This window comes from Cynocephalus volans, chromosome 14 (assembly GCF_027409185.1).
Source record: "Cynocephalus volans isolate mCynVol1 chromosome 14, mCynVol1.pri, whole genome shotgun sequence".
Taxonomy (NCBI): Eukaryota; Metazoa; Chordata; class Mammalia; order Dermoptera; family Cynocephalidae; genus Cynocephalus; species Cynocephalus volans.
Genome location: NC_084473.1, coordinates 41652596 through 41676665, shown reverse-complemented (window position 1 = coordinate 41676665; position 24070 = coordinate 41652596). Strand labels below are relative to the sequence as shown.

Sequence of the window (24070 nt, the reverse complement as noted above, 5' to 3'; positions counted from 1 at the left end):
AGAGACCAAAATGTTTGAGAACAGACAGACTGGGTAATTCAGACAAGTAAACAGTGAACATGGGTTTTTCCTTTGCTAACTCATACCTTATTTGTATTTCAAGGGCCACTAATACCTCTGAAAAAGACAGGTTAGAAAAGTAGTATAAAAAATGTTTTTGGAGTGGAGAAGGGGTTAATTAGTACTGTCTTATACAGTTTGGTTAATTCTACTTTGGAGTTATATTTCATCTACGTACATGGTTTTTTATGAAAATTTTCACAAGTATGCTAATATATAAAGTGTTTAAAATAACATTCAAAACTGGATTTTTATTTTTGAAAATCATACCAAATAGTAAAATGTCACACAGTTTTTATCAATTCTTTATTTAGGTAACAAGTTGGTTATGTTCACTGCATTGTATGAAACATCACAATATCATACTGGAAAGGTACTATCAGTACAGGGTTGGATCAGAGTGGACAGTTTGAACAATAAACCATTTCTGCATTCTTAATTCCCTATCTTTTAACAAAACCCTCAAAACCCAGTAAAGGGACAAATAGCTTTTAACATCATGAAAAGCACTTTAACTTACAAGGCTAAAATCTAAAGAATAAATAAAATATATTGTGGCAATAATTCCTTTTAGACCAAAAATCAGGTGCACAATTAATCAAATGATCAGGAAAGCTGTCTGTATTCAAATGTGTGGCTCTCTAAAAACAGCTTCAGGAAAATGTTACAGAAAATACCATGAATTCCATTTCACACAGGACCAGATGATGCCTCATTTTAACTACACACGAGGGCAATTAACATATAAAAAAAGTTTACAAAGCATCCACAACATGTAAACCATGTACAAATGGACACATTCATCACTTCTCCTATCCCAATAACTTCTTTTAGATAAATACTTTACTCTTCATGTTTAGCATTAATTGAATTTAATACATGCAAAACTCAAAAGAATTCAAGGTTATTGTAAAAATAGAATTAAACTAATAATCTTCAAGTACCTTATGTGACAGCCACTCTGTACCGTGCCCAATGTTTTTATAAAATGAAAGGTTACTGAACCCATGAAAATATCTCTGTAATATTTTCTTAGATCTAAAATAGATAATTTTAAATGTATTTATAGTAATTTCAATGTGATATTCTGAGTTTTAAAATAACATAAATGACTAAAAGTTATACCAAATTACACAAAACTTGTTGTATCTTAAAAGCTGAAAAAATTAAAACTATAGAAACCCACATGTAACACAAAAATCACAATTTACATTATTTATAAAGGCAAATCTGATCATTTAAAAAAATTTGCAGCAGTGAGATGTCAAAGCAAATTATAAATAGCCATAAATTAAATTCATTTGGTTTCAAAAGATTTTCTAGTGAGAGTTGAAGGACGTAGTAGATACATGCATAAAAATTTGTAAGGGTTTATAATATTATTGCCAAATACACTTTATCCTGAAACAAGGCAACATTACTGTTTGGACATTATTGTAGAACCCAGTTTGGTAATACAGGTAAAACTGGAAAAAAATTAAATAACAATTAATAATAAATACATATCCTATATTAAATTGCTCAACTGACATTCCAAGCCACAGACCTGCAAAAGGCTTCCAACTTGGTGAACTGAAAAAAGGAATATCTCATACAATTCTTTACTTTTACATGCTTATATGTTGTGTGTTTTGTTTAAAAAAACAAATCAAAAAAACCCATAATGTATCTTCAGAGTATAGCTAACTATATCCCCATGCACCTCAGGAACATTTGTTGCTTTGTGGTGAAATAACTCATTGGTTTCTAGGGCCAAAAGTTCAATACATATGTAACCAGTATGCCTGAGGTTAGCAAAAAATACTGTAGTACAGGCAGTGCTACAAGTGGCAATTATCAGAAAACACAAATATGAACAAATGATGGTAAATGCTAATGATTTTCTGCTCATATCACAAAACGTTGGGAATCCACAAGAATATTTTCCCCTTGTATTGAAGAAAATTGTGATTAAAAGTTTTTTCCCCCAATTTTCAGAATCAAAAGCATTTTAGAAGGTTTATAAGGCTACCATGGGTCTTCTAGATCTCCAGCACCCTACAGGAAGAGAAAAGGAAGAATATTATTATTTACCTATACCACTTCCAGGTTGGAGTGAATTTCAAAAGAAAACAAAATTAGATGAACAAATTACCTTCCTTTCTTTGTCTGAAAAGGTACTTTTATAGAGAGGTGTATTTTATATTGTGTGTATACACATATCTTATAGATAGATAACTGGTTGGGTTTTTCCTCCCCTTTCCACCAAATGTTTTCCTCTTTCTCAAACCACTTACATAATATTCTGGCATTGGAAAAATAGATCAAAACATCAGCTACAACATACGAATATTCGAAAGTTTCAATTTATGGTACCTTAAGCAACTTCAGACACATTATATAAAATATAAACATGAAGAAGAAAAGTGAATGTTCTACAGTCACAAATAATTGTTTTAAAAAAGTTTCCCCCAGGCCGGCCTGTGGCTCACTCGGTAGAGTGTGGTGCTGATAACACCAAGGCCACGGGTTCGGATCCTATATAGGGATGGCCGGTTTGCTCACTGGCTGAGCGTGGTGCTGACAACACCAAGCCAAGGGTTGAGATCCCCTTACTGGTCATCTTTTAAAAAAATAAAAAATAAATAAATAAATAAATAAAAAATAAAATAAAAAAGTTTCCCCTATATGATTAACAGCTATTTGTAATTTAAAAATCTGTTTTAACAAAAACAAACTCACATCTGCCACTATTTTTAAAATAGCCCATAATTCTTGTATCTATTAATAACCGATGAATACTTTTAACAAAATTCACAATATTGCAATCTTTAAAATGTTCATCTTGGCAATTTTCTGTGTCTATGTGTGCCCATACTGTCCAAAGATTAGTATTTTATACTACAAAAAGGAGATGAGACAGAATAGATTTACTTTGAGTAAGCAAAGCTTATGTATTTTTATACTAAATTTTTTTCTTTTTTGTTAATGAAAAAAGCTAAGCCAGAAGTGTACTAAATTTTAGATACATACAAATTTCTAATGGGATTTTTCCAATATACCAAATCTAGTTGTTTAAAAAAAAATTAATTCAAAAATAAGTACAACATGCATAGATTATTCCACATCACATGCTTTATTAGGACTTAAACACTTATAATTTCATTCTAAACACTTGGTTGACATACATTTTGATGTGTGTTGTCCGGCTATACAGAATGTACAAACCAAAGCTGTATGAATAATACACAGGTCTTTTTCAAAAATTGTTTTATCAAGAATACAGAGAAAGGAAAAATAACCACACATCCAATATCTCACAACTTCTAAAAACAAAACTACAGAGATGTAAAATATAAACAAATCAAACACACAAATTATCATCCTTGAAAGAAAAATTACAGGCCAGCATTAGCCATTCTTTGAAGAACTAAAATTATTAAAGAAAAACACAAACTTATTACAAAGCTAACTATGGGTGTAATTAATATGTAAAATAATATGAAGTAGTATAATTCTACATTAACAAGTTTTCCACAATGTATTGTAATCTCTCTAATCAGTAATCTCTAATCCTATCTAGTATGAATTTAACTACTGACTTTAGTAACTGGTAGCCTAATTACTGGCATACAATGTGAAATGACATATACTTTCATTAAATTCAAAGTACTATAAATATTCAATTTTAAACTATCTCATAAAGGTGTATGCAAAGGCCTTTTTAAAAAACAAGGCTATATGAATATAATAAAACTAGTTTTCCAAGATTCAAATAACAAAATGATTATATAAATGCATACATTATACTTCCTAAGTAAAAACCATCAAATCAAAGATCACAAAAATTTTACCAAAAAGGAAAGTCATATTTTTTCACCACTCATCTTTGTCCCTGCATCTTCATTACAGCTGTCTAATTCAGCCAGACCACTTTTTGATTCAGTATGGCTTTCCTGCATTGTCACTGGGTTTCCAGCATCACTGTTCGAAGAAGCAGCTGTAGCGGCTGGTTCAGCAGGGCTTTCTTCTCCCTCTACTTTAGCTAGCCTGTAACTAGTCAGCATCTCCTCCAGAAGTTGTCGGTAGTTTCCCCTATGATTAATTCTCATTTGCCTGAGAGCTTCCACCAATTTCCCCTGTGATCCACTTTCCTCTGCTTCATCGGAGGCCTTTTTTTAAGATTCAAGACCCCAGTGTCAGTAGACAAACTAGGATATCACATGTATTTCATAACATATTACAGCAAAACACTCACTAATTTCTCTACCATGAGTAATACAGTCTAAGCATGAGCACATTTTATTAAATAAGAATCAATTCTTACCTGTGTCAATTAATAAAAACTTCCAATTGTAATATCTCAAGTTATTTTTAGCAGATTATCATTAACTAGTTTGTCTTATTTCACATTGCCATAAAAATTTAACCTGAAATTTACTCTGCTTTAAAAATTCAACAGCAACACAAGCATTTCCTAAAACTAAAACTGACTGAGTTAAGGGAAAAAAAAAAAGTAACTGGCTATAATGATTTAGTAGAAAAGGAAATTAGTGTTTAAAGCGATAGGAAAAGGACAGAAAAGTGGGCCATCAGAACATTAGTTTCTTCATCATTTCTGCCAAATGGTAAGTAGGAGAGGAGATACAAAATGTAAAACTATGTAAATTTAAACTGTGGATTTTTGTGAGATAGTAAAGCTTCCATGGATAAAAATTTTATTTACTTTTTGCCCTTAAATATTTTAATAAAAAATCTCTAGATGAAAACAGACAAATTATTTTAATGGTTATATGAACAGTAAACTACTCAAATCCTTTTATTAAATTTTGGAAAATCTACAGGTTCCTACAACAGTAACTAATTAATCCTGTTAGCAGAACAAGCTCTAATCAGACAAGCTGATCAAAGTTAAGCTGATAGACTAAAATCAAGACAACCTCACATATGTGCCTCCTGATGTGATACATTATGAAGTACAGAGCCATATCCTGTATTCTTGCCAAAAATGTTTAATGTGAATCTAATAAAGCTAATTGCAGGTTTACAGGGAAACAGGAATAGAGGATCAAGTTAAACAACACCATGAGAAAACAATCATATGAATACAGAGTTGTAGGACATCCTTTAAAAACCTGGCTCAGACACTCAAGTCAGCATTAAGGAAAAAAAAAAAAAGGTGGGGGGCTTCATTAAAGACTTGTTTAGGAGGCCGGCCCGTAGCTCACTTGGGAGAGTATGGTGCTGATAACACCAAGGCCGTAGGTTCGAATCCCTATATAGGGATGGCCGGTTAGCTCAATTGGGAGAGCGTGGTGCTGACAACACCAAGTCAATGGTTAAGATCCCCTTACTGGTCATGTTTTATTAAAAAAAAAAAAAAAAAAAAAAAAAAAAAGACTTGTTTAATGTGCTTGACTGATGACTTAACCTGACTAGTCCATGATTCAAAATAGTCATTCTAGGGACAAACAGGGAAATTTGGACTAGATATTAGATGACATTGTAAAATTTATTACTAACTTTATTAGGTATGATAACGGTATTACAGCTATGTAGAAAAATGTTCTTATTCTTGAGAGCTGCATGCCAAAATATTCAGAGGTAAAATATTATGATGTCTGCAATCTGCTTTGAAAGAGTTTAGCCAAAAAAAGAAAAAAATAGTGTATATATACACACATGCACATATAAAGAGAGATAAAGAAACTACAACAAAATTTAACAATTGTTGAATTTAGGTAGAAGGTATACAAGCATTCAATATGTTATTTCAATTTTTCTGTGTTTGGAAATTTTCAGCATAAAGTGTTGGGAAAAGGAAATGCAGAAAAGTTCACTGATGCAGGTGATCTGACACAAACTCTTAATCATCCTTGAAGACTATTGCCTTATAATTCTGGAACAAAGGTAAGACTAATAAAACCACATAATAAACTGAAATGTTTATTAGAAAAATGAGAGCACTTGAGTGCTTAAAAGAAAAAAAGTGCCCTCATGGCAAAAAGCAAAAGATGACACTGAGTACAGCCTGTGTTTTTTGGGTACGTGTATATCTGTGTATCTGTTAATTTTAGGATATGTAAAATGGCTGGGAAAAAAGGAAATACAGCAATAAAATAACAATGATAATGGGTAAGTGGAGTCAAGGATGCCTTATTCTCTTTGAGTTTTCTACAACAAGCACATTACATGTCAAATTAACTTTGTTTTTAATTTGGAAAATTTATTCTGCAGAAAGAACACGATAAAATATGCTCTCCTTTAAGACTTTTCTTATTTTCTCCCCCTTAAAAGTCTCCTTTAAGACTTTTCTTATTTTCTCTTACCTTTCCCCCCTTAGCATGTTTCCCTAAATGAAGTTTCTCATTTTAATCTATACAGGAAGGGTTAAGGATGGAACAATGAGATAAATGCACTCCAATTATAAACCTTGCCAGTCTTTAATCGGGCCTTCCACCAAAAGGAAATTTTCTAAGACCTTTTTCTTTTTTCTGGCAGCTGGCCATTACGGGAACCGAACTCTTGACCTTGGTTTTACAAGGCTATGTGCTAACCACCTGAGCCACAAAAAACTTTTAACAGTGGGCCCCCCCACACACACCCTCAAAACAAAAACAAAAACCCCCAAACCAAACCCCCCCCAACTCACCTCCCTTTTTATTTGAAACAAAAATTTCTGTACGACACTGATGAAACAAAATCTGCTTCAAAGGACTAGCCAGTTAGCTCAGTCAGCTAGAGCATGGTGTTGTAACACCAAGATCAAGGGTTCATATTGCCATACTGGCCAGCAGCAAAAAAAATTAAATATATATAAATATAAGAAATCTGCTTCAAATGAATACTTGACTTACACATAGAATTATCAAACTTTGTTTCACACCAGATTCACCTGTGGAGCTTTTAAAATTATACACATGCCGAAGTTCCATTTCAAGATATATATATTCAGTAGATCTGGGTTGTTTTTCTAGCCTGCCAGGTAAGTCTGATATACAGCCAGGGCTAAAATTCACTGATATACACTTAATAGTAAGAATTCTACTTGAACTTAGTGATAACAGTGAATCAAAGGTCATTACATTTGTTGTGTTTGGGTCAATTTTAGTGGATTCAACAGATAAAGCACCTCTCACTCTCCAGTTGACACCTTTATTATTACAGTAATCATCTATTTTTCTGTGAATTGTTATAGTAGTGGTAGTTGGGAAAAAGTAGTTGCTTTTTTAAAAAAAAACATGCTAAACCAAACCAGTAAATCAAGTAGAGACAAATTTATAGTAGCTGGTATCCCAGAGGCTCTGAATTGAAAAAAACTTTAGCTAATGACCACACTTAAGAATCATTTTTATCTCAGGATGAATTACATTTTCCCAGTTGTGCTAGATAGACAACGGATGGCTGAAACCTCTTCCCCAGACATTACATTTGATTTTTCAAAATATTATTACATAACTCTCTCATCGGGCTTTCATTAATATCAGAAGAGGAAACTATTATCTAGGCTCCTGCACTTTCTTTACCTTAACTCATACAATTGAGCTCATCAATTTTTACACATCTATTATAGCAATTAACTCTACTTTGCAACCGTTCACAAGTGTCTCCAGTTAGACCGGAAACTCTTTGAGTATAAAGATAATTTCATATTCCTTTCTATATCCTCCTACCACCAAGGAAAGAAAATTAACACTTGTGCTAAGAACTTGATATACACATAATCTCATTTAATTCTCACAGGTACCCTATGAAATACGCACTACAACTTTCATTTATATGTGAGGAAACTAAGAGATATAAATTGTTTATCAGGGTGACAGTGCTAATAAGTGGCAGAGCTTAGATTTGTGTACAGGCATTCTTAACACCAATGTCCATCTGAATGAACTACTGAATACATTACTGTGAATAACAGTTTTTGTGCACAGGAAGTGCTCCGTATAAATAGATGCATACAAAAGAATTACTGGTGAAAATTATTGTAGAACTATAACAGATTATTTCATATTGAAGCCCATAATGTATTCCTTGATAAAGATTAATAAAAGTATAGGACACTAGTCACGTTGATTAAAAAATCTATTTAGATGAATGTTTAAAGTTATTATGTTAAAAAAATTCAAGGCACTGGATGAGATAAGAATTTAGGACTTTCTTCCCCAGTTTTTGTTTTGAAGGTTCTCCTGTCAGCTAGACCAACAACCCAGCTTAAAAATCAAATCTCAAAATTAATAAATAAAATTTTAAAAAGGTAAAAAAGTGGACCAAAAAAATTTTTTTAAGGAATTAAATAAAAAAGGAAAAAAAAAAAAACCCCAAACCTCTCATTATGAAAATACTGTCTTATACCAAATAAGACATAGGAATGTGGATAAATCAAGCAGGGAACAAACAGTGGGGGAGAGGGGTACACATTTAAAAAATAAAATTTAAGTAGCTAACATTTATTTGCAGCAATTTTTTTTTTTTTTTTAAATAGAGCTCCTGAGGGCTGGCTGGTTAGCTCAGTTAGTTAAGAGTGCAGCCTTATAACACCAATGTCATAAGTTTGGTTCCCCTTACTGACCAACACTTAAAAAAAGAAGAAAAAACTAGTATTCAAATAACCCTAAAAACTGTGATATAAAAACATAAAAGCAGCTATGTCTACTGCAATTATCTGTCTGGAGTAAAATAGAAAAGAAAGTTGCACATAAAACTTAATAATGTAAAAACAATATGGTGATTTATTTGGGCTTTAAAAGTTTTTGGATTAGAATAAATAAAAGTGTGTATTAAAATGAATAACTGACAAGGAACTGGGTTTGATTGCTTAGTTTCAACAACTTTATAAAACATTCCTCACTAGAAACAGCGTATCTTAGGACTATTAAACATGAGTTTTCACAGAACAGAAAATGATTTTTCTTGGATGGTAGATAAAGGTAGGGTACGAACATTCATAATATCTATCTTAGAGAGGTGCGTGGAAGAGCATAGTGAGAATAGGTTTTGGAGTCAGCTTGATTCAAATTCTGTCTACATGATTTCTTTAGCTTTGTGGCTTATGCAAGCTACTTTTTCTCGCTGATTCTTAGTCTCATGTGTAAAAGAAGGGTGCTGAGGAGATTACATATTATATGAGATTACCTATATTATATATATATATGGTTTATATATATATATATAGCTTGGCACAAGTAGGAGTTGGGCAAATGCAAGATCCTCCTTTACACTTAGAAATCATCAACTTACATACTTGATCAGAGATATACTAATTCAAAAGCATTATGAGTCTTCTTTGAGGGGAGAACTTAAATTTTTGCATGGAAAATACAAAGCTATAAAATAGACTTTCATACCAATTAACAACCTCAAATTGTTTTTTTAAAATATATAACTTAAGGACAGTCTTTAAGCAAACTACTAGAAATGAATAAATATAAACATTTTCTATTCAACAAGTATTTATTGAGCTCTCACCATATGTCAGAATTGTTGTAGGTGTGCATGGACTATGGGAATAAAGAAGTCAGGTGAAGTCCCAGATCTCACAGAATTTATATTCTAGTTATAAAACACAAACTAGCATTTAGAAAAAGGAAAGGAGTGTGATTTCAGAGCCCTGCCTAATAAAAGAAAAACTTCTAGCAAAACGTAGTTTTATTTTTTCTGGAGAATTTTTAATGGATGTAGGAGTCCTCTAGGGAATTATTCTTTGGGGTCATAGAAACCTTTGAAAAACCAATCAAAATCACATACATATTCATTGTTAAAGAATGCATATGTACAGACATAAATAAATGTACTTTCAAATTTCTGGGGATTCATGAACCCCTTGATTAAGAATTCCTGCTAGACTCTTTTCCAAAGATTTATTTTAAAGGTTGACAAAACATCAATATTGCTTGCACTTAGAAGACTGAACATATTCCAAAAAGTTGAACTAAAAACAAATTTAATAAACAACTTGAGAAGATTCCCCTAGTGAATTTTTGGGAAATTATTTAATTCCTGACTTATACTCAACATGGCTTTTTAAAGTACATTAACTTAAAAGATTTGGCTTTAAATAAAGGAAAAATCAATAAATCCCTATTTCTAATGGTTCTACTTCTAAGCATTTACAGAACAACTCTCTGATATAAAGCAGACATTTTAGGAGTCTAAAAAAATCTGATTTCACTCTAGCACTCTTGTTTTATATCTAAACAAAAAGTTATTTTCATTATTTAAAAACTTAATTTTTATAATACTTTCCATCTTTCTCCTCTTCCATATTTCTACCACACTTTCATCTTTCCCACCCTGAAAGTTAACTACCAGCTCCTGCCACTGTACCTCCTAGCAACATCTTCCACACTATGGAGACCTTTAAGTCAAGAAGCATTTATGGAACACATCTGTGCCTAATTCATTGCTATAGTCGGTGAAAGGTAAGAGCTAAGAATTTAATTAAATATCTATCTTTTCTTCTTTCCCTCTGCTTCTTTTGTATTTTTAAGTACATTTCATGACTGTGGTTCAACAATTTCTAAGGTAATGATTATTCTGAAAGGGTATGTTTCCCAAAATAGGATTCTGGGCTGCAAAGTCACTTTTTATAATAAATAGGGGAGTTTCTCTAATTTATATATCTAAATAATGAATGTATGCTTACCATTTAATCTCTGCAGTTATTTCACAACTACTTGACTTCCAGCACCTCTTTAAACTAACATTGCTAATGTTTCTAACAGATTAAAATAAAGTTCTTCACTCTAAAATAAAGTTCAAAAGGCCAATTTCTTATCAAATACCTCTGCAACCTAAATTCTATTTTCACCACAGGAGTTCACTGCTCTAACCAAAAAGATGTCTTTTTTCTTCCCCAAACATATCTTGTTACTGCCTCTCTTGTTAACTTGAAATGTCATTCTCCTTATCTCATTTTTGCCATTCAAATCATTCTTCAAATCTCATCTTTTCTCTGAGAAACTGACTTTCCCTTCTCTGCTGAACTTTCACAGCAATAACTGTATAATTACATGGCAATTACCCACTTTCTACATTTTATCATTTCTTTTTTTTTTTTTTTTTTTTTTTTTTGGTGGCTAGCCAATAAGGGATCTAAACACTTGACCTTGGTGTTATTATCAATTCTTTTGTTCTTTACTAACTATGTGAAATATTTTTATAATTTAACTTGTGTTTACACCTACATTGTAAGCTGCACTAGGCATAAAGATGGGACCATGCTTTATGTACTGCAGTCTCTACTCCCTCTATCGATTCACTACATGGTAGACTGTCAGTGTCTGATTTGGTGATAGTAACAGAAAGCTTATATATAAAGGTAACTATGTATATTATAAATTTGTATAGTCATACTTGGGCAATTGGTCTGTTGCCTATTTATTCACTGTGTATGTAGCTATTATGTGTGATTATTTTCTCTTTAAAAAAATTTTAACAGTCATCCTTGATATTTCTTAAACAGAAATTCAGGTAATTAAACATTTTAAAAATCTTGTTTGGAGTAAAACAGACCATTTTCTTGATGGACCATGCAATTCAGCAAGATGTAATAATTTATTTTTTTAAGACGAATACACCAGGGTTGCATTTTGAAACACCTGTGGAAATGGAGTACTTCTATGCCTAATAATGGATCAACAACTATTCTGAGGGCTTATTTCCTCTAACCAAGGTGGGAAAGGCCATGCAGAACCTGTAAACCAAAGAGGTGAGATTTTCTTCTCTGCACCTCCCACATTAACACCGTCTTACTCATCAACATCCTATACTCATTTGTTTTACTGAGGGTTCTCTGAATGTATCCCATACCATAATTTTATTTTTAAATTAATTTTTAACAGCTTTGGATACGATTCTTAATACTTTGAGGTTCTGCCACAAAAAAAGACTCAGAATCACTGCTCTAGACCAAGACATAAATTCTGTTATTAGCAATATATAGTATCACTTTTATTCAACTCACTAAAACTGTATTAATTGTGAAATTTTCCTTTTTTCCAGGATAACTTTTTTGTTAAGAAAAAGAACTGGCTGGCCAGTTAGCTCAGTTGCTTGGAGTGGCATTGTAACACCAAGGTCAAGGGTTTGGATCCCTGTACCGGCCAGTCACCAAAGAAAAAAGAAAAAGAACTTATATTACATTGCTATGCAGTAATGAATCCTGGGGGCTGACAGGTTAGCTCAGCTCGTTAGAGCAGCAGCTTTATAACACCAAGGTCACCAGTTCGGATCCCCATATCAGCGAGCCGCCAAAACAAACAAACAAAAAAGCAATAATGAATCCTAAAAAACAATGCAATTGAGATGATACTTAATTTCTACCCAATGGCTACCGTCTCTCTCAAGATCTGCCAAGATTTCTTCTCAAAAAAATTTCATTATTAAGTTGGTTTCTCTTAAAGATTTAAAGCATACATATTAAAAATTAATTAATTTTTTTTTTTTTTTAAAGATGACCGGTAAGGGGATCTTAACCCTTGACTTGGTGTTGTCAGCACCACGCTCAGCCAGTGAACGAACCGGCCATCCGTATATGGGATCCGAACCCGGGGCCTTGGTGTTATCAGCACCGCACTCTCCCGAGTGAGCCACGGGCCGGCCCTAAAAATTAATTTTTAATTCACTTTTAGATTTCTAAAAACTTGAAAACCCTATAAGAAAATACTTACTTGAATTGCTGACTTTGAAACAGAGTAAAATTTTTTTTTTTTAAAAAGACACTTTTATGTCCTGGTACTAGTACAAAAACAAAACTATGTAGAGGAGCAGCTGGCACCTCATCAGTATTTCGAAGGACAGCAAAATAAAAGGTAAAGGAATAAAGAATTTTGCTCTGATGAAGCACAGCAGGGTACAATAGAAATGGTTATCTCAGTTCAATACTCATATACCCATAATACAACAATAATATTAGAAAGAAATTATCCTCACGTATTCCCTGGGCACACAGGGGCACTCAAAGGTCTGGTCGTTAAAATAACTCACTATCACTAACTTCTGCTGATTGTGGCAGCCTGATGGAGGAGAAATTGAGATATTTAAAAGCACATTCTTACCTCAAAATTAAGGTTTAAGGGAAAAGGGGAAGGAAAAGCAGACATACAGGGAGAAAGTGAGGACAGCCCAAACAAAAAGGTTATTTGATGCCCAGAAAGTGACAACAAAGCTATCTACAAAACAGAACTTTATCTCTACCTCCATTTCAATACATTTCCTTAAAATTTAACTGATTCCTTAAAATGAAAAGCAGTAATAATTTATTATAGACTTCATTATGTGAATGTATTCATATCTAGTATTTATACTATAAAATTACTTCAAATGGTTAGGAAATAAAATAAAACTTACCCCATCATTTTCTCTATGTGGATTCAGTCTACTATAAACAGCTTCAATAACATTGCGCCTAAAAAAAATTATGCTTTAGTTTTATTCAATTACATACAATTTTAAGCTTGTATTTATATACTTCATCTTGACTACACTAAATAATTAACTGCCACACTAAATACTTGCTAAGAACACAGTTTCTTCTACATTTCACTCAGAATTTGATTCTGCACAATTTACTTGTTCTCACTTAGCAAGGAAAGAACCGATTTTATCCTCAAAGAGTATAATTCCTCTTTAAAAAAATCTTTTTTAGATGAAGTTTTAGGTTCTCCTCTAAATAAAAGAAACATCAAACCATCTCATCTCTAAATAACTGATGTACTTCCGACTTAAGTTTTCTTACTCAAAATTATATAATAACAATTATAAATGAACTCAAAATTGCTCTTTTTGTCCTACTTACTTGCCAGCAAGACCTCCCCCAGGAGGCAAATTTGGGATATTTTCTGCAGACAAGATGCGCATGACATGGGCAAGATCAGGCATTCCTTCTTCACCAGACTTCTCCATAATTTCTGTAGGGTTTTAAAAGGAGTTGCTAAATTAATGTGATAACTTCTTTGTACGCACAAAGAAGTGCAACAAAAGGCACTATTTGGCAGTACCTATTTTTAAATATAAAAAACAAACATTACCATCAATACAGAAGGAATTTTAAAAATATGAAACCATCAATACACAAGGAATTATAAAAAGTAATACAAAAGTTATTTTCATAAAATGTTCATTCCACCATAATTCATAAAAGCAAAATCTGGAACAAATTAAATGTCCAACAATAAACGAAGAGTTAAGAAAACTGTGGCATAGCCACTAGGTGAAATGGTTTATAATCACTAAAAACGATCCCTATAAAAACATAGTAATAGCACATGGAAAAACACTTTTGATCTAATTTTAAGTAAAAATGATATGAAAGTTATTAATATCATAATTACAGGAAACAAAAGCAATGGCTGAATAAGGATTATAAGGAAAAGAAAAAAATTAAAAATAATTTTATAGGTTTTTTTGGTACCTAAATAGTCATGTTCTAAAACAATTTACTTAACATAAATAAGGAAAATAAATCACATAAGTTGTTAATACTTAAAACAAAAAATTTACACTTCCTATGTCTATTTACAATTTATGGAAAATAGATTTTTTTTAAAAGCATGGTTATTTGGACATTGGCAAGACATAAACTCATCAAAATTCAAAGGATGACAACTTACTTTTAAGACAACAAAAAGCAGCATCCTAAGCAGCCCTCAAGATGCAAAATCCAAATGTCACTCTCTCAAATCCTTCCTTCTCTAACTGAAGACTAGGGTAGGTACACTGCTATATACTCCATATACATGATATACATATACTGTAGTATATACCATATTGTTATATACTCCCATATACGTGATGTTTACTGTATTATCACAGGCTGCAAGCTTCATGAAAGCAGGACTGTAAAATTTCTACCTAGACTTCTATCTCTATAGCATATGGATTCTCAACCTTCACAATACTGACATTTTGGACCAGACTATTTTTTGTTGTGGGGAGTGTTCTATGTACTAAAGGATGTTAAGCAGCATCCCTGGCCTCTACTCACTGGATGCCAGTGGCACCACCTCAGCTGAGACACCGAAAATCTTCCCAGACATTGCCATGTGTCTCTTGGGGACAAAATCTCCCCTGAGAACCTCTACAGTCTAGCACATTATCAACCAACTTTCACACCCTTCCACTAGTGCCGTTCTGGTCCATTTCACCACCATCATCTGCCACCTGCATTAATGCATGATTTGTAATTGGTATCTTGGCTTCTCTTGTCCCCTCTTTACAATCTCTTTTCCACATAGTAACTAAGAGAAATTCTTTGGAAAAAAGTCAGATCAAGCCAGTCTTGTGCTTAAAATCTTCCAGTGAATTTCCATCACAACTTGAATAAAGTCCAGTTTGGTCTACACAACGCTATATGATAGGCTTACTAGCAACTCGTCTTAATCTTCTTCTGCTTTTCTAATGGCTCATTCTAACTTTCACTAAGCACATCCCTCTTCAGTCTTTGCTGTTCTCTTTGCTTGGAATGCTCTTCCCTCAGATACCTACTCTCTCCATACACAGGTCAAATGTCCTTCCTCAAAGAGACTTTTGTAACCAACATTCCTTGTTACTCTCTGCTTCCTCTATTTTATTTCTCATCCATTTAAAAAAATTATCAGTCTCTATGAGAATATAAACTCCAGGAGATTTGTTTTTCACTATATGCTCGGTAACACAAGTGTTCAACAAACATTGAATAAGCAAATATATGTAAAAAGCACTCACTAAATATCTAATCAATCAGGGGCTGGCCGGTTGGCTCAGTTGGTTAGAGCACAAGGTCAATGGTTTGGATCCCTATACCAACCAGCCGCCAAAAAAAAGAAAAAAAAAAAAAAGACTATGTAATCAATCAATTTAGGTTATCTTAACATCATACCTCCCTCTCCTGCCTGTCTACTCTCACTAAAAACATGTAAAGACTTACCCGATACATCAGAATACTTTTACCTCAAAATTTAATGTCAGACAGATTACATGATTTAAAACTCCAACAGAAATACAATGCTCCTGAAGAACACTGCCTCATAAAAAAGAAGTTAAATGTTAAGTACCAACTCAAACTGCTTTATAGAGGCAGACTTGCCAATGATTTAAAGTCTTCTAATTGAGTGATTATAATCAAGTATTTCTCACAGCCCCAGAGGTCATATTACATATATGCCATATCCGCTACATAACATATACTTTGGAAAGTTACAAACTATACAAGAGAAAATTTGTAAGAACCCAAATGCCCCAAGGGATCACACCCTGATCCTTCTCGGCCACACCCACCCCAAGCCCCATGAGGTATGCTAAGCAGGGATTGTATTTTAAGCCAATCAGCCTTCCCTTAAAGCCCTATATACGTGTGTGTGCTGCCTAATAAACGAGCTCTCTCCGGTGGATCATCAACTGGTGTCGACTCGTCCTTTCATTTGGTGCCGAAACCTGGGACGGCGCTTCTCTCGAGCGGCGACACTTTTTGGATCTCAGGGGCAACACCTTCCAAGTCGCCCCTCAGGGCTCCCTCGAGCTGTAACACTTTTCTAATCGCAGTGGCAGCACTTTCCAAGTTGCCCCTCGGGAACTCCGTCCCGCCAGGACCGGCCTCCCTTCCACCGATCACCATTGACGGTCCACCCTCGTCCATTCTTTTCGGTGCTGGCTCCTTCCACTCACCACCGGCTCATCATTAGGTAAGCCCCCTTTCCTAAAGGGCACCAGCCCTTTTTCAGGCTACCACGGGGAGTCTAGATCATCCGGTAGCCCGTAACGCCCATACCCCACCCCACCACGGTCTTCACGACCACCATAAATTCCCAAACTATAACAGGTTCCAAAGCCCTGGTAAACTTTTACTTTCATTTTTGGAGGTTAAAAGCCCTATTCTGTTCTCTCCTTCACCCTCCTGTCCACCACTCTCTTCTCTCCACTTCCCGGGTCCGGGACCCAACCAGAAAATCCTGGCGCTAGGTTCCTTCAGGCACCGGGCTTTTGCCCTAGAGAAGTGGAGGTCTGAGTGACGACCCACACCTCCCTTCTCTCCTCCTGGTTCGTACCTGAACCTGCCGGGACGTGACCTACTGGGGACACCCTTTAGGATCCCGCCTTTCCCAACCGGCCGAAGGATCTGTCCTATCACTAAATCTCTGTCCGATTTCTGTATAAATTCCCATTTAGAGACCAGAATGGGCGCTTCCTCCTCCTCCCTAGGGGACTCTCCTCTTCAGTGCCGGATATTGAGCCCAAACTCCTCACCAAATTCTGTACACAAGATTGGCCTTATTATCCTTTAGATAATCAAAACACATGGCCCCCTGAGGGCACACTAGATCCTAACATTCTGTGCTCGCTTCGGCAGCACATATACTAGATCCTAACATTCTGAGACCTCCTTAACTACTGCCAGCGCCTAAAAAAATGGAAGGAGATCCCCTACATCGAGGCTTTTCACCTCTTGGCTCAGAACCCCACCCTCTGCTCCTCCTGTGCTCCCTCTCAAGTCCTTTAGCCTGTAAACCCTCTTCAGTCACCCCTCGATTCTTCCACCTTTGACCCTGCTGATGAACCCCCACCCTACCGACCTCCTCCTCCCCCAGTGCCTCCGGCATCAACTCCTCCTCCCCCGTCATCTGCGTCACCTTCTGCACCTTCTGCGCCATCCACTCCCCCGTCTTTACCCTCACCTACTCCTGATCCACTAAGCCCCCCTTTCACCCGTTCCCGAGGACCTCCCCCCGCCCCTTTAACTCGCCCCACTACGTGAGGTAGCTGGGGCTGAAGGAGTAGTTAGGGTCCATGTTCCCTTTTCCCTAGCTGACCTTACAGAATTAGAAAAAAGACTAGGCTCTTTCTCTACCGACCCTACCACCTACATTAAAGAATTCCAATGGATCCTGCAGGCCTACAGCCTCACACATCATGACATCTTCATGCTCCTAGCCAATACCCTCCTCCCCGAGGAACACCGCTGGGTCTGGGATACAGCCCAAACCCATGCCACTGACACCCATCGTACCAATCCAGATCACTCGCCAGGCCCCCAAGCAGTCCCAGAACAGGAACCTAATTGGGATTATAACACAGCCCAGGGAATCCAGGCTCGAGACCATTTTGCCTCTTGCTTAATAATTGGCCTCAAAAAATCGGCTCGCAAGGTCGTCAATTTCCAAAAAAAAATCAAGAAATTGTCCAAAAACAGGTGGAAACTCCCTCCGAGTTCCTCAATAGATTAACTCAGGCCTTTCAACAATACACTAACTTAGACCCCAACTCAGAAGACAGCCGGCATGTCCTTATGACCTATTTCCTGGCCCAATCCTACCCCGACATTAAAACTAAACTTAAAAAATTAGAGCAGGGTCCTGCAACCCCTCAGACCGAAATCCTGTCAGTGGCCTTCAAGGTTTTTCATAATCGGGAGGAGGAAAAGGATCGTCGAAAACAAAAGGCTGACCACGCCAACTTCCAGATGTTGGCCCAGCTTATCAAACCCCCCGGGCACCCTCCCACAGCCTCCACCTCTCAGCCTCCACCTGGAGCCTGCTTTAAATGTGGAAAGGAAGGGCATTGGGCAAAGGCTTGCCCCACCCCCAGACCACCCACCACTTCTTGTCCAAAATGCAAAAAGAAGGGACACTGGGGATCTGATTGCCCCTTTGCCCGAAGGGGTGAGGGACCAACTGCCCCACAGTCCCCCGAACCGTGGACACCACCTACGGTGGGCCTCGCTGAGTAGGACCGACGGAGCCTTGGGCCCTTCCCGACCATCTCTATAACAAAGCAAGAGCCCAGGGTATCCATGGTTGTGGACAGCCACCCAATATCTTTCCTCCTGGACACTGGAGCCACCTTTTCGGTCTTAAGGGTATATAAAGGCCTCACCACCTCCAGCAGCTCTCCTATAGTCGGAGTAGGAGGTAAACAAATCTTTCCCCAAAAAACCCCTCTTTTAACCTGCTGCACTCAATCTGTTTTCTCCCATTCCTTTCTAGTCATGCCACAATGCCCCGTCCCCTTGTTGGGTCGGGACATTCTATCACGGCTTCAAGTCTCCATTACTTTGCCCCGTCCTCTTTCTCTTCCTCTGTTTCCTTCCTCCTAGCGCTAGTTCAAGCCCAAGATCCTACTAATTCCACCCCTCCGAAGAAGTCCTTACCCATGCTAACACACCCTGTTAACCCCACAGTTTGGGACACTGCCAGCCCCGCTCTGGCCCAGTGTTCCCCTGTACACATAAAACTAAAAGACACCTCCAAATATATTTGTCAGTCTCAGTATCCATTAACCACAACAGCCCTCCTCAGGTTAAGCCCCATCATTCAGGACCTATTAAAAAAGGGGTATCTCCATCCCACTCGCTCCCCTTTCAATACTCCCATACTTGCTGTAAAAAAACCTAATGGCGCCTTTCGTCTCGTCCAAGATCTCCGCCTTGTTAATGCCGCTGTCATTCCCATTCACCCCCTTGTACCTATCAAAACAGTTGGACCCCACTGTACGAGGCTGGGCACCCTAAGAGCCCTAGCAGCGGGGCAGTTACTGCATAAGGAGGCATCCAAATTAACATTTGGGGCACCTCTCACCATTCTCTCACCACATCACCTCAAAGACCTCCTTACCTATAAGGCTCTCCAATCCCTCCCACCTTCCAGAATCCTAACCCTCCTATCCTCGTTTCGGTTATAGAGGCCCAACCTTTACCCAAGGGTACTACCAACCAGCAGGCTGCCATGCGAGCCTGCGTTCTAGATATGTCATATACTTCTCTCTCATGCCGCCATATAAAGAACGTGGTCTGCTTAACACCAAGGGTAACACAATCACCAACTCAGCTTTAATCTCCACATTAATTGAGGCATCCCATTTACCTTGTGAACTAGGAGTCATTCATTGCGGAGCCCACCGGAGGGACGATTCCCCAATCACTCGCGGGAATCGTAAGGCTGACCTCGCCGCACGCACTGCGGCACGGCACCCACAGACACAAAACCAACTTCCCATTCTTCCATACGGCTCCCAAGGTTCACAGACACCCTCTCAGCCTCAACCACCTAATGATGATAAGTCCTCTCTCTTTTGCTTGCTCCATGACCTGTTTCACTCTAGCCCCCAAACTTTATCCCAGTTTTTACAAGCCTTCTTCTCAGTCACCCCATCTGACAAAGCCCTCTTACAAAAAATTTCCTCCTCTGCCAGCATACCAATCCTAACACCCCTCTCAAACCTGGGCCATACCCCTCCTACCGGGCCAGAGGTCTTACACCCGCGGCCGACTGGCAAGTCGATTTTACGCACATGCCTTCTGTCCGGCACCTCAAATACCTCTTGGTGTTTGTTGATACCTTTTCAGGATGGGTAGAGGCATTCCCAACATCCAATAAAAAGGCCTCCACCGTAGCCCAGACTCTCCTTTCCCAAATCATCCCACGATTTGGGATGCCCACTTCCATTCAATCTGACAATGGACCTGAATTTACCGCCCAGATAATACAAAAACTCTCCCAGTCACTCTCTCTCCCCTGGCACCTACATTGCCCTTACCGACCTCAGGCATCTGGAAAGGTAGAGAGAACCATACTAATTAAATTGTCTCTGGAATTACACCTTGATTGGGTCCGTCTTCTACCTCTCGCTCTACTCAAGACCAGAGCTCTCCCAAAAAAGCCCTCCAATCTTTCCCCTTTGGAAGTCATGTATGGTAGGCCCCTCCTACCCCTGGGGATCACAGCAACTGAAGGACCCATACCACCCACCATGGCCTTACCCTTGCTCTCCCACCTTTGCACCGAATTATGGAAGTACCAGGACTAGCTACTTCCAGATCCGTCATTTTCCAAAAATAACCTTTACACTTCCCCGGAACCCAAAACCCCCCCAACCCCTAAGTGGGAAGGCCCATGTCCTGTCATCCTTTGCACTCCAACTGCTGCTAAACTTGCCCTGCCAGGTAATCATGTTAACCACACCGTCTCCCCAACAGGCTCTTTCTTCTGGTGCAATGGAACCCTCTCTACCTCCATCCTGCCTAATCTAACTGCCCCATGCCTTCTTGTCACCATCGTCCCTCAACTCACTCTGTACACCAGTTCCATCTTCTTCATCCCCCCTCAAGGCAAAAAAAGGGCCGCCTTCCTCCCGATCATGGTTGGTATTTCCCTAACAACAGCAGCGGTCGGAGCCGGCCTGTCCGGAGGAGCCTTAGGACACAGTTTATGGGCGGTCGAAGACATAAATGCTAAACTTGAAGGGGCTCTGACCTCCACTGCCGAATCTCTTTCCTCTCTACAGAGAAAAATTGCCTCTTTAGCTCAGGTCACCCTCCAAAACCATAGAGCACTAGACCTCCTCACAGCAGAAAAAGGAGGTACTTGCATCTTCCTTGGGGAAGAATGCTGTTATTATATCAGTGAATCCGGTCTAGTAGAAACAAACATCATCAAACTCACCGATTTAGCTTCCAGCCTACGAACCACATCCAGTTCTAACCCCTTTTCTTCTTTTATCTTAAACCCTATCCTAACTTGGATTTGGCCCATTTTGGGACCTCTAATCATTATCCTCATAACCTGCCTTTTCTTGCCCTGCATCATTAGGTTTCTTCAAACCCAACGGGGAAAATCTGTAATCAGGCCTTTAACCAGCTTTTGCTTAGAAACTACCAGCTTCTAGGTACCGATGAACCCCCCGCCTCATCTCATGAGCGCCTCAGCCGATGCTGAAGAGAAACCACCTTACAGAGGAAACGCACTCCTACACGCCCTTGCCACCAAGGCCTGGCTGCTCCCTCCAGTCTCCAACTACAAACAATGGAACCGGTGCATATTCGACTTGTGGCTTCAAGGAACGTTTATGGACTTTTCCCCTTTTGAAATTACTTGTTTCTCCACCTTCCTTTGGAGTTTCATAATGGGTATTTATGTACCTTCCTCCCTTTGCCCCCCCCCCACAACGCCCCAGTTCAGCAGGAAGTAGCTCTATGACTTCAACGTCCCCTTTCCTAAAACAAGAAAAAGGGAGGAATGTAAGAACCCAAATGCCCCAAGGGATCACACCCTGATCCTTCTCAGCCACACCCACCCCAAGCCCCATGAGGTATGCTAAGTAGGGATTGTATTTTAAGCCAATCAGCCTTCCCTTAAAGCCCTATATATGTGTGTGTGCGCTGCCTAATAAATGAGCTCTCTCTGGTGGATCGTCAACTGGTGTCGACTCGTCCTTTCAAAATTAATATTCAACGTTAACAATTCTGTTGAACTGAATTGACCATGCCTTTCAGAAATTACAATTTAGCTGTTACAGAAGTTAATAAAAGATAGTTTGCTAAGGACTATGTGTTAAGCACAATACTAGATACTTAACAGACATCTATTTTGACAAAGGCTCTCTCCTTTGACCAAAACTTTAGTCAGACTCAAGTTCTTTCTGACTAGGCTGACCTTGGGGTTTCCTCTCTGTCCTTGTAGAATCCAGTCTGAGCAAGAATCCTGCTTAAATCAGAACAGTGAAAATCCCCCACCCCTGGCATCTGACCACCCTGAATATCTTATCACCATGGCCTGCCTTCAGCAATAATCCTACCAAGTCATTTTAGCCAGAAACCCCCTTATCTTGATGTTTTTTCTTAGTAATTTTCCACCCACTGACACCCCCCCACACACACTCTGTTCCTTGGTTATAAATTCCCACTGTCCTTGCTGGAGTTCAAGTTGAGTCCAATCTCTCTCTGCCACTGCCTCATAAAAAAGAAGTGGTCCCTATATCTATCACCATGGCCCTCCTTAAATAAAGTCTGCTTTACCATCTTTAACAAGTGTCATGAATAAGTTTTAAAACAATCTCTACAGTTGGTGTTTTTATCTTTAGTTTGCAATAAAGAAACAAGCCGTGAGAGGTTAAAGCAAGTTGGGTAAGATCACACAGTATAGTAGCTGACCAAACTGGAAAGCTCTTCCCAAATAAAACAAAACAAAACTACTTAGGTCCTTTTGAATGAGGAAAATGGACAGTAAGAAAATTCCTCCTGTCTTCTGATAAACTATAGCCAGTGATATACTATAGTTTATCAGAAAATGTTCATTATTAATAACTCCTATAAACAGCTCCTCTTAAAAATTATGTTATCAACAGGAATATGAGTGTCTCTCACATGGTCTTCAAGTGTTCCCACATATTTCTCATCTTTCCATCACCTTAAAAGCAGGGTACTCACTGAGACTAAAAAGCATTGAGACCTAAAAGCAGGAATCATTTCGAGCTGAGGAAATTGCAGGCCAAATAAAAAAATTTTTAAAAATTTTTTAGGATGTGTAGCTAGTTGTAAAGATAGAAAAGATCAATCTCTCCTCCCAAATTTGCAAAAGAATGGAGTTTTCATACGGTAATTATACAGCTGAAATCATAAATCTTCATATTTGAAAACTCTCAGCAATAACTATGAATACTATATACAAAATATGACTCACAAGAGGCCAAATTCAACAAGCATATTATATTATAATCATAAATTAAATCATTCAAATCCTTTTTTTCTATTTTTATTTTTTGTGACCGGTAAGGAGATCGCAACCCTTGGCTTGGTGTCGTCCGCACCGCGCTCAGCCAGTGAGCGCACCGGCCATCCCTATATAGGATCCAAACCCGCGGCGGGAGCGCCGCTGCACTCCCAGCGCCGCACTCTCCCGAATGCGCCACGGGGTCGGCCCTAAATCATTCAAATCTATTTACTATAAAAAAGAATCAAGCCATGAAAGTGTTAGAAGAAAATACAGATCAATATCTAACACCTTGAGTTGGGGAAAAGAACTCTGTATGACAGTAAGACGAAAGAAAAAAAAGATTGACAATGTAACTTCATAGAAAGTAATTTTATATCTAAAAAACAGCACAAATGAAATCAAAAGGCAGTATTAAGTTAGGGATCCTGTCATAATCTCTAGGGCCTTCAGATTGCAACATGCATTCTCAATTTATCACAGTAACCACTAAGTAAATTTTGAAAAGACTATCTCTAAGTGGGGGCTGGCCAATTAGCTGACTTGGTTAGAGCATGATGTTGGTAACACCAAGG

At 37.7% G+C, this 24070-nt stretch overlaps 1 protein-coding gene across 8 annotated transcripts in view; it reads right to left on the bottom strand.

Annotated features, from left to right (window-relative positions):
• Window positions 1–347: 347 nt before the first annotated feature.
• Window positions 348–24070, bottom strand: part of PPM1B (protein phosphatase, Mg2+/Mn2+ dependent 1B) — an 83953-nt gene continuing 60230 nt past the window's right edge. For 4 of the 8 annotated variants that reach the window (XM_063078056.1, XM_063078059.1, XM_063078057.1 and 1 more), the window contains 3 exons: window positions 13835–13946; window positions 13387–13444; window positions 3153–4211 (listed from right to left, as the gene is read on the bottom strand). In XM_063078056.1, coding sequence (XP_062934126.1) covers window positions 3906–4211; window positions 13387–13444; window positions 13835–13946 — 476 coding nt within the window. In that variant the 3' untranslated portion in view covers window positions 3153–3905. Of the gene's footprint in view, window positions 2098–3152; window positions 4212–13386; window positions 13445–13834; window positions 13947–24070 lie in introns of those variants that run through there. The other 4 variants (XR_010021644.1, XM_063078063.1, XM_063078060.1 and 1 more) reach the window with 4 other exon arrangements.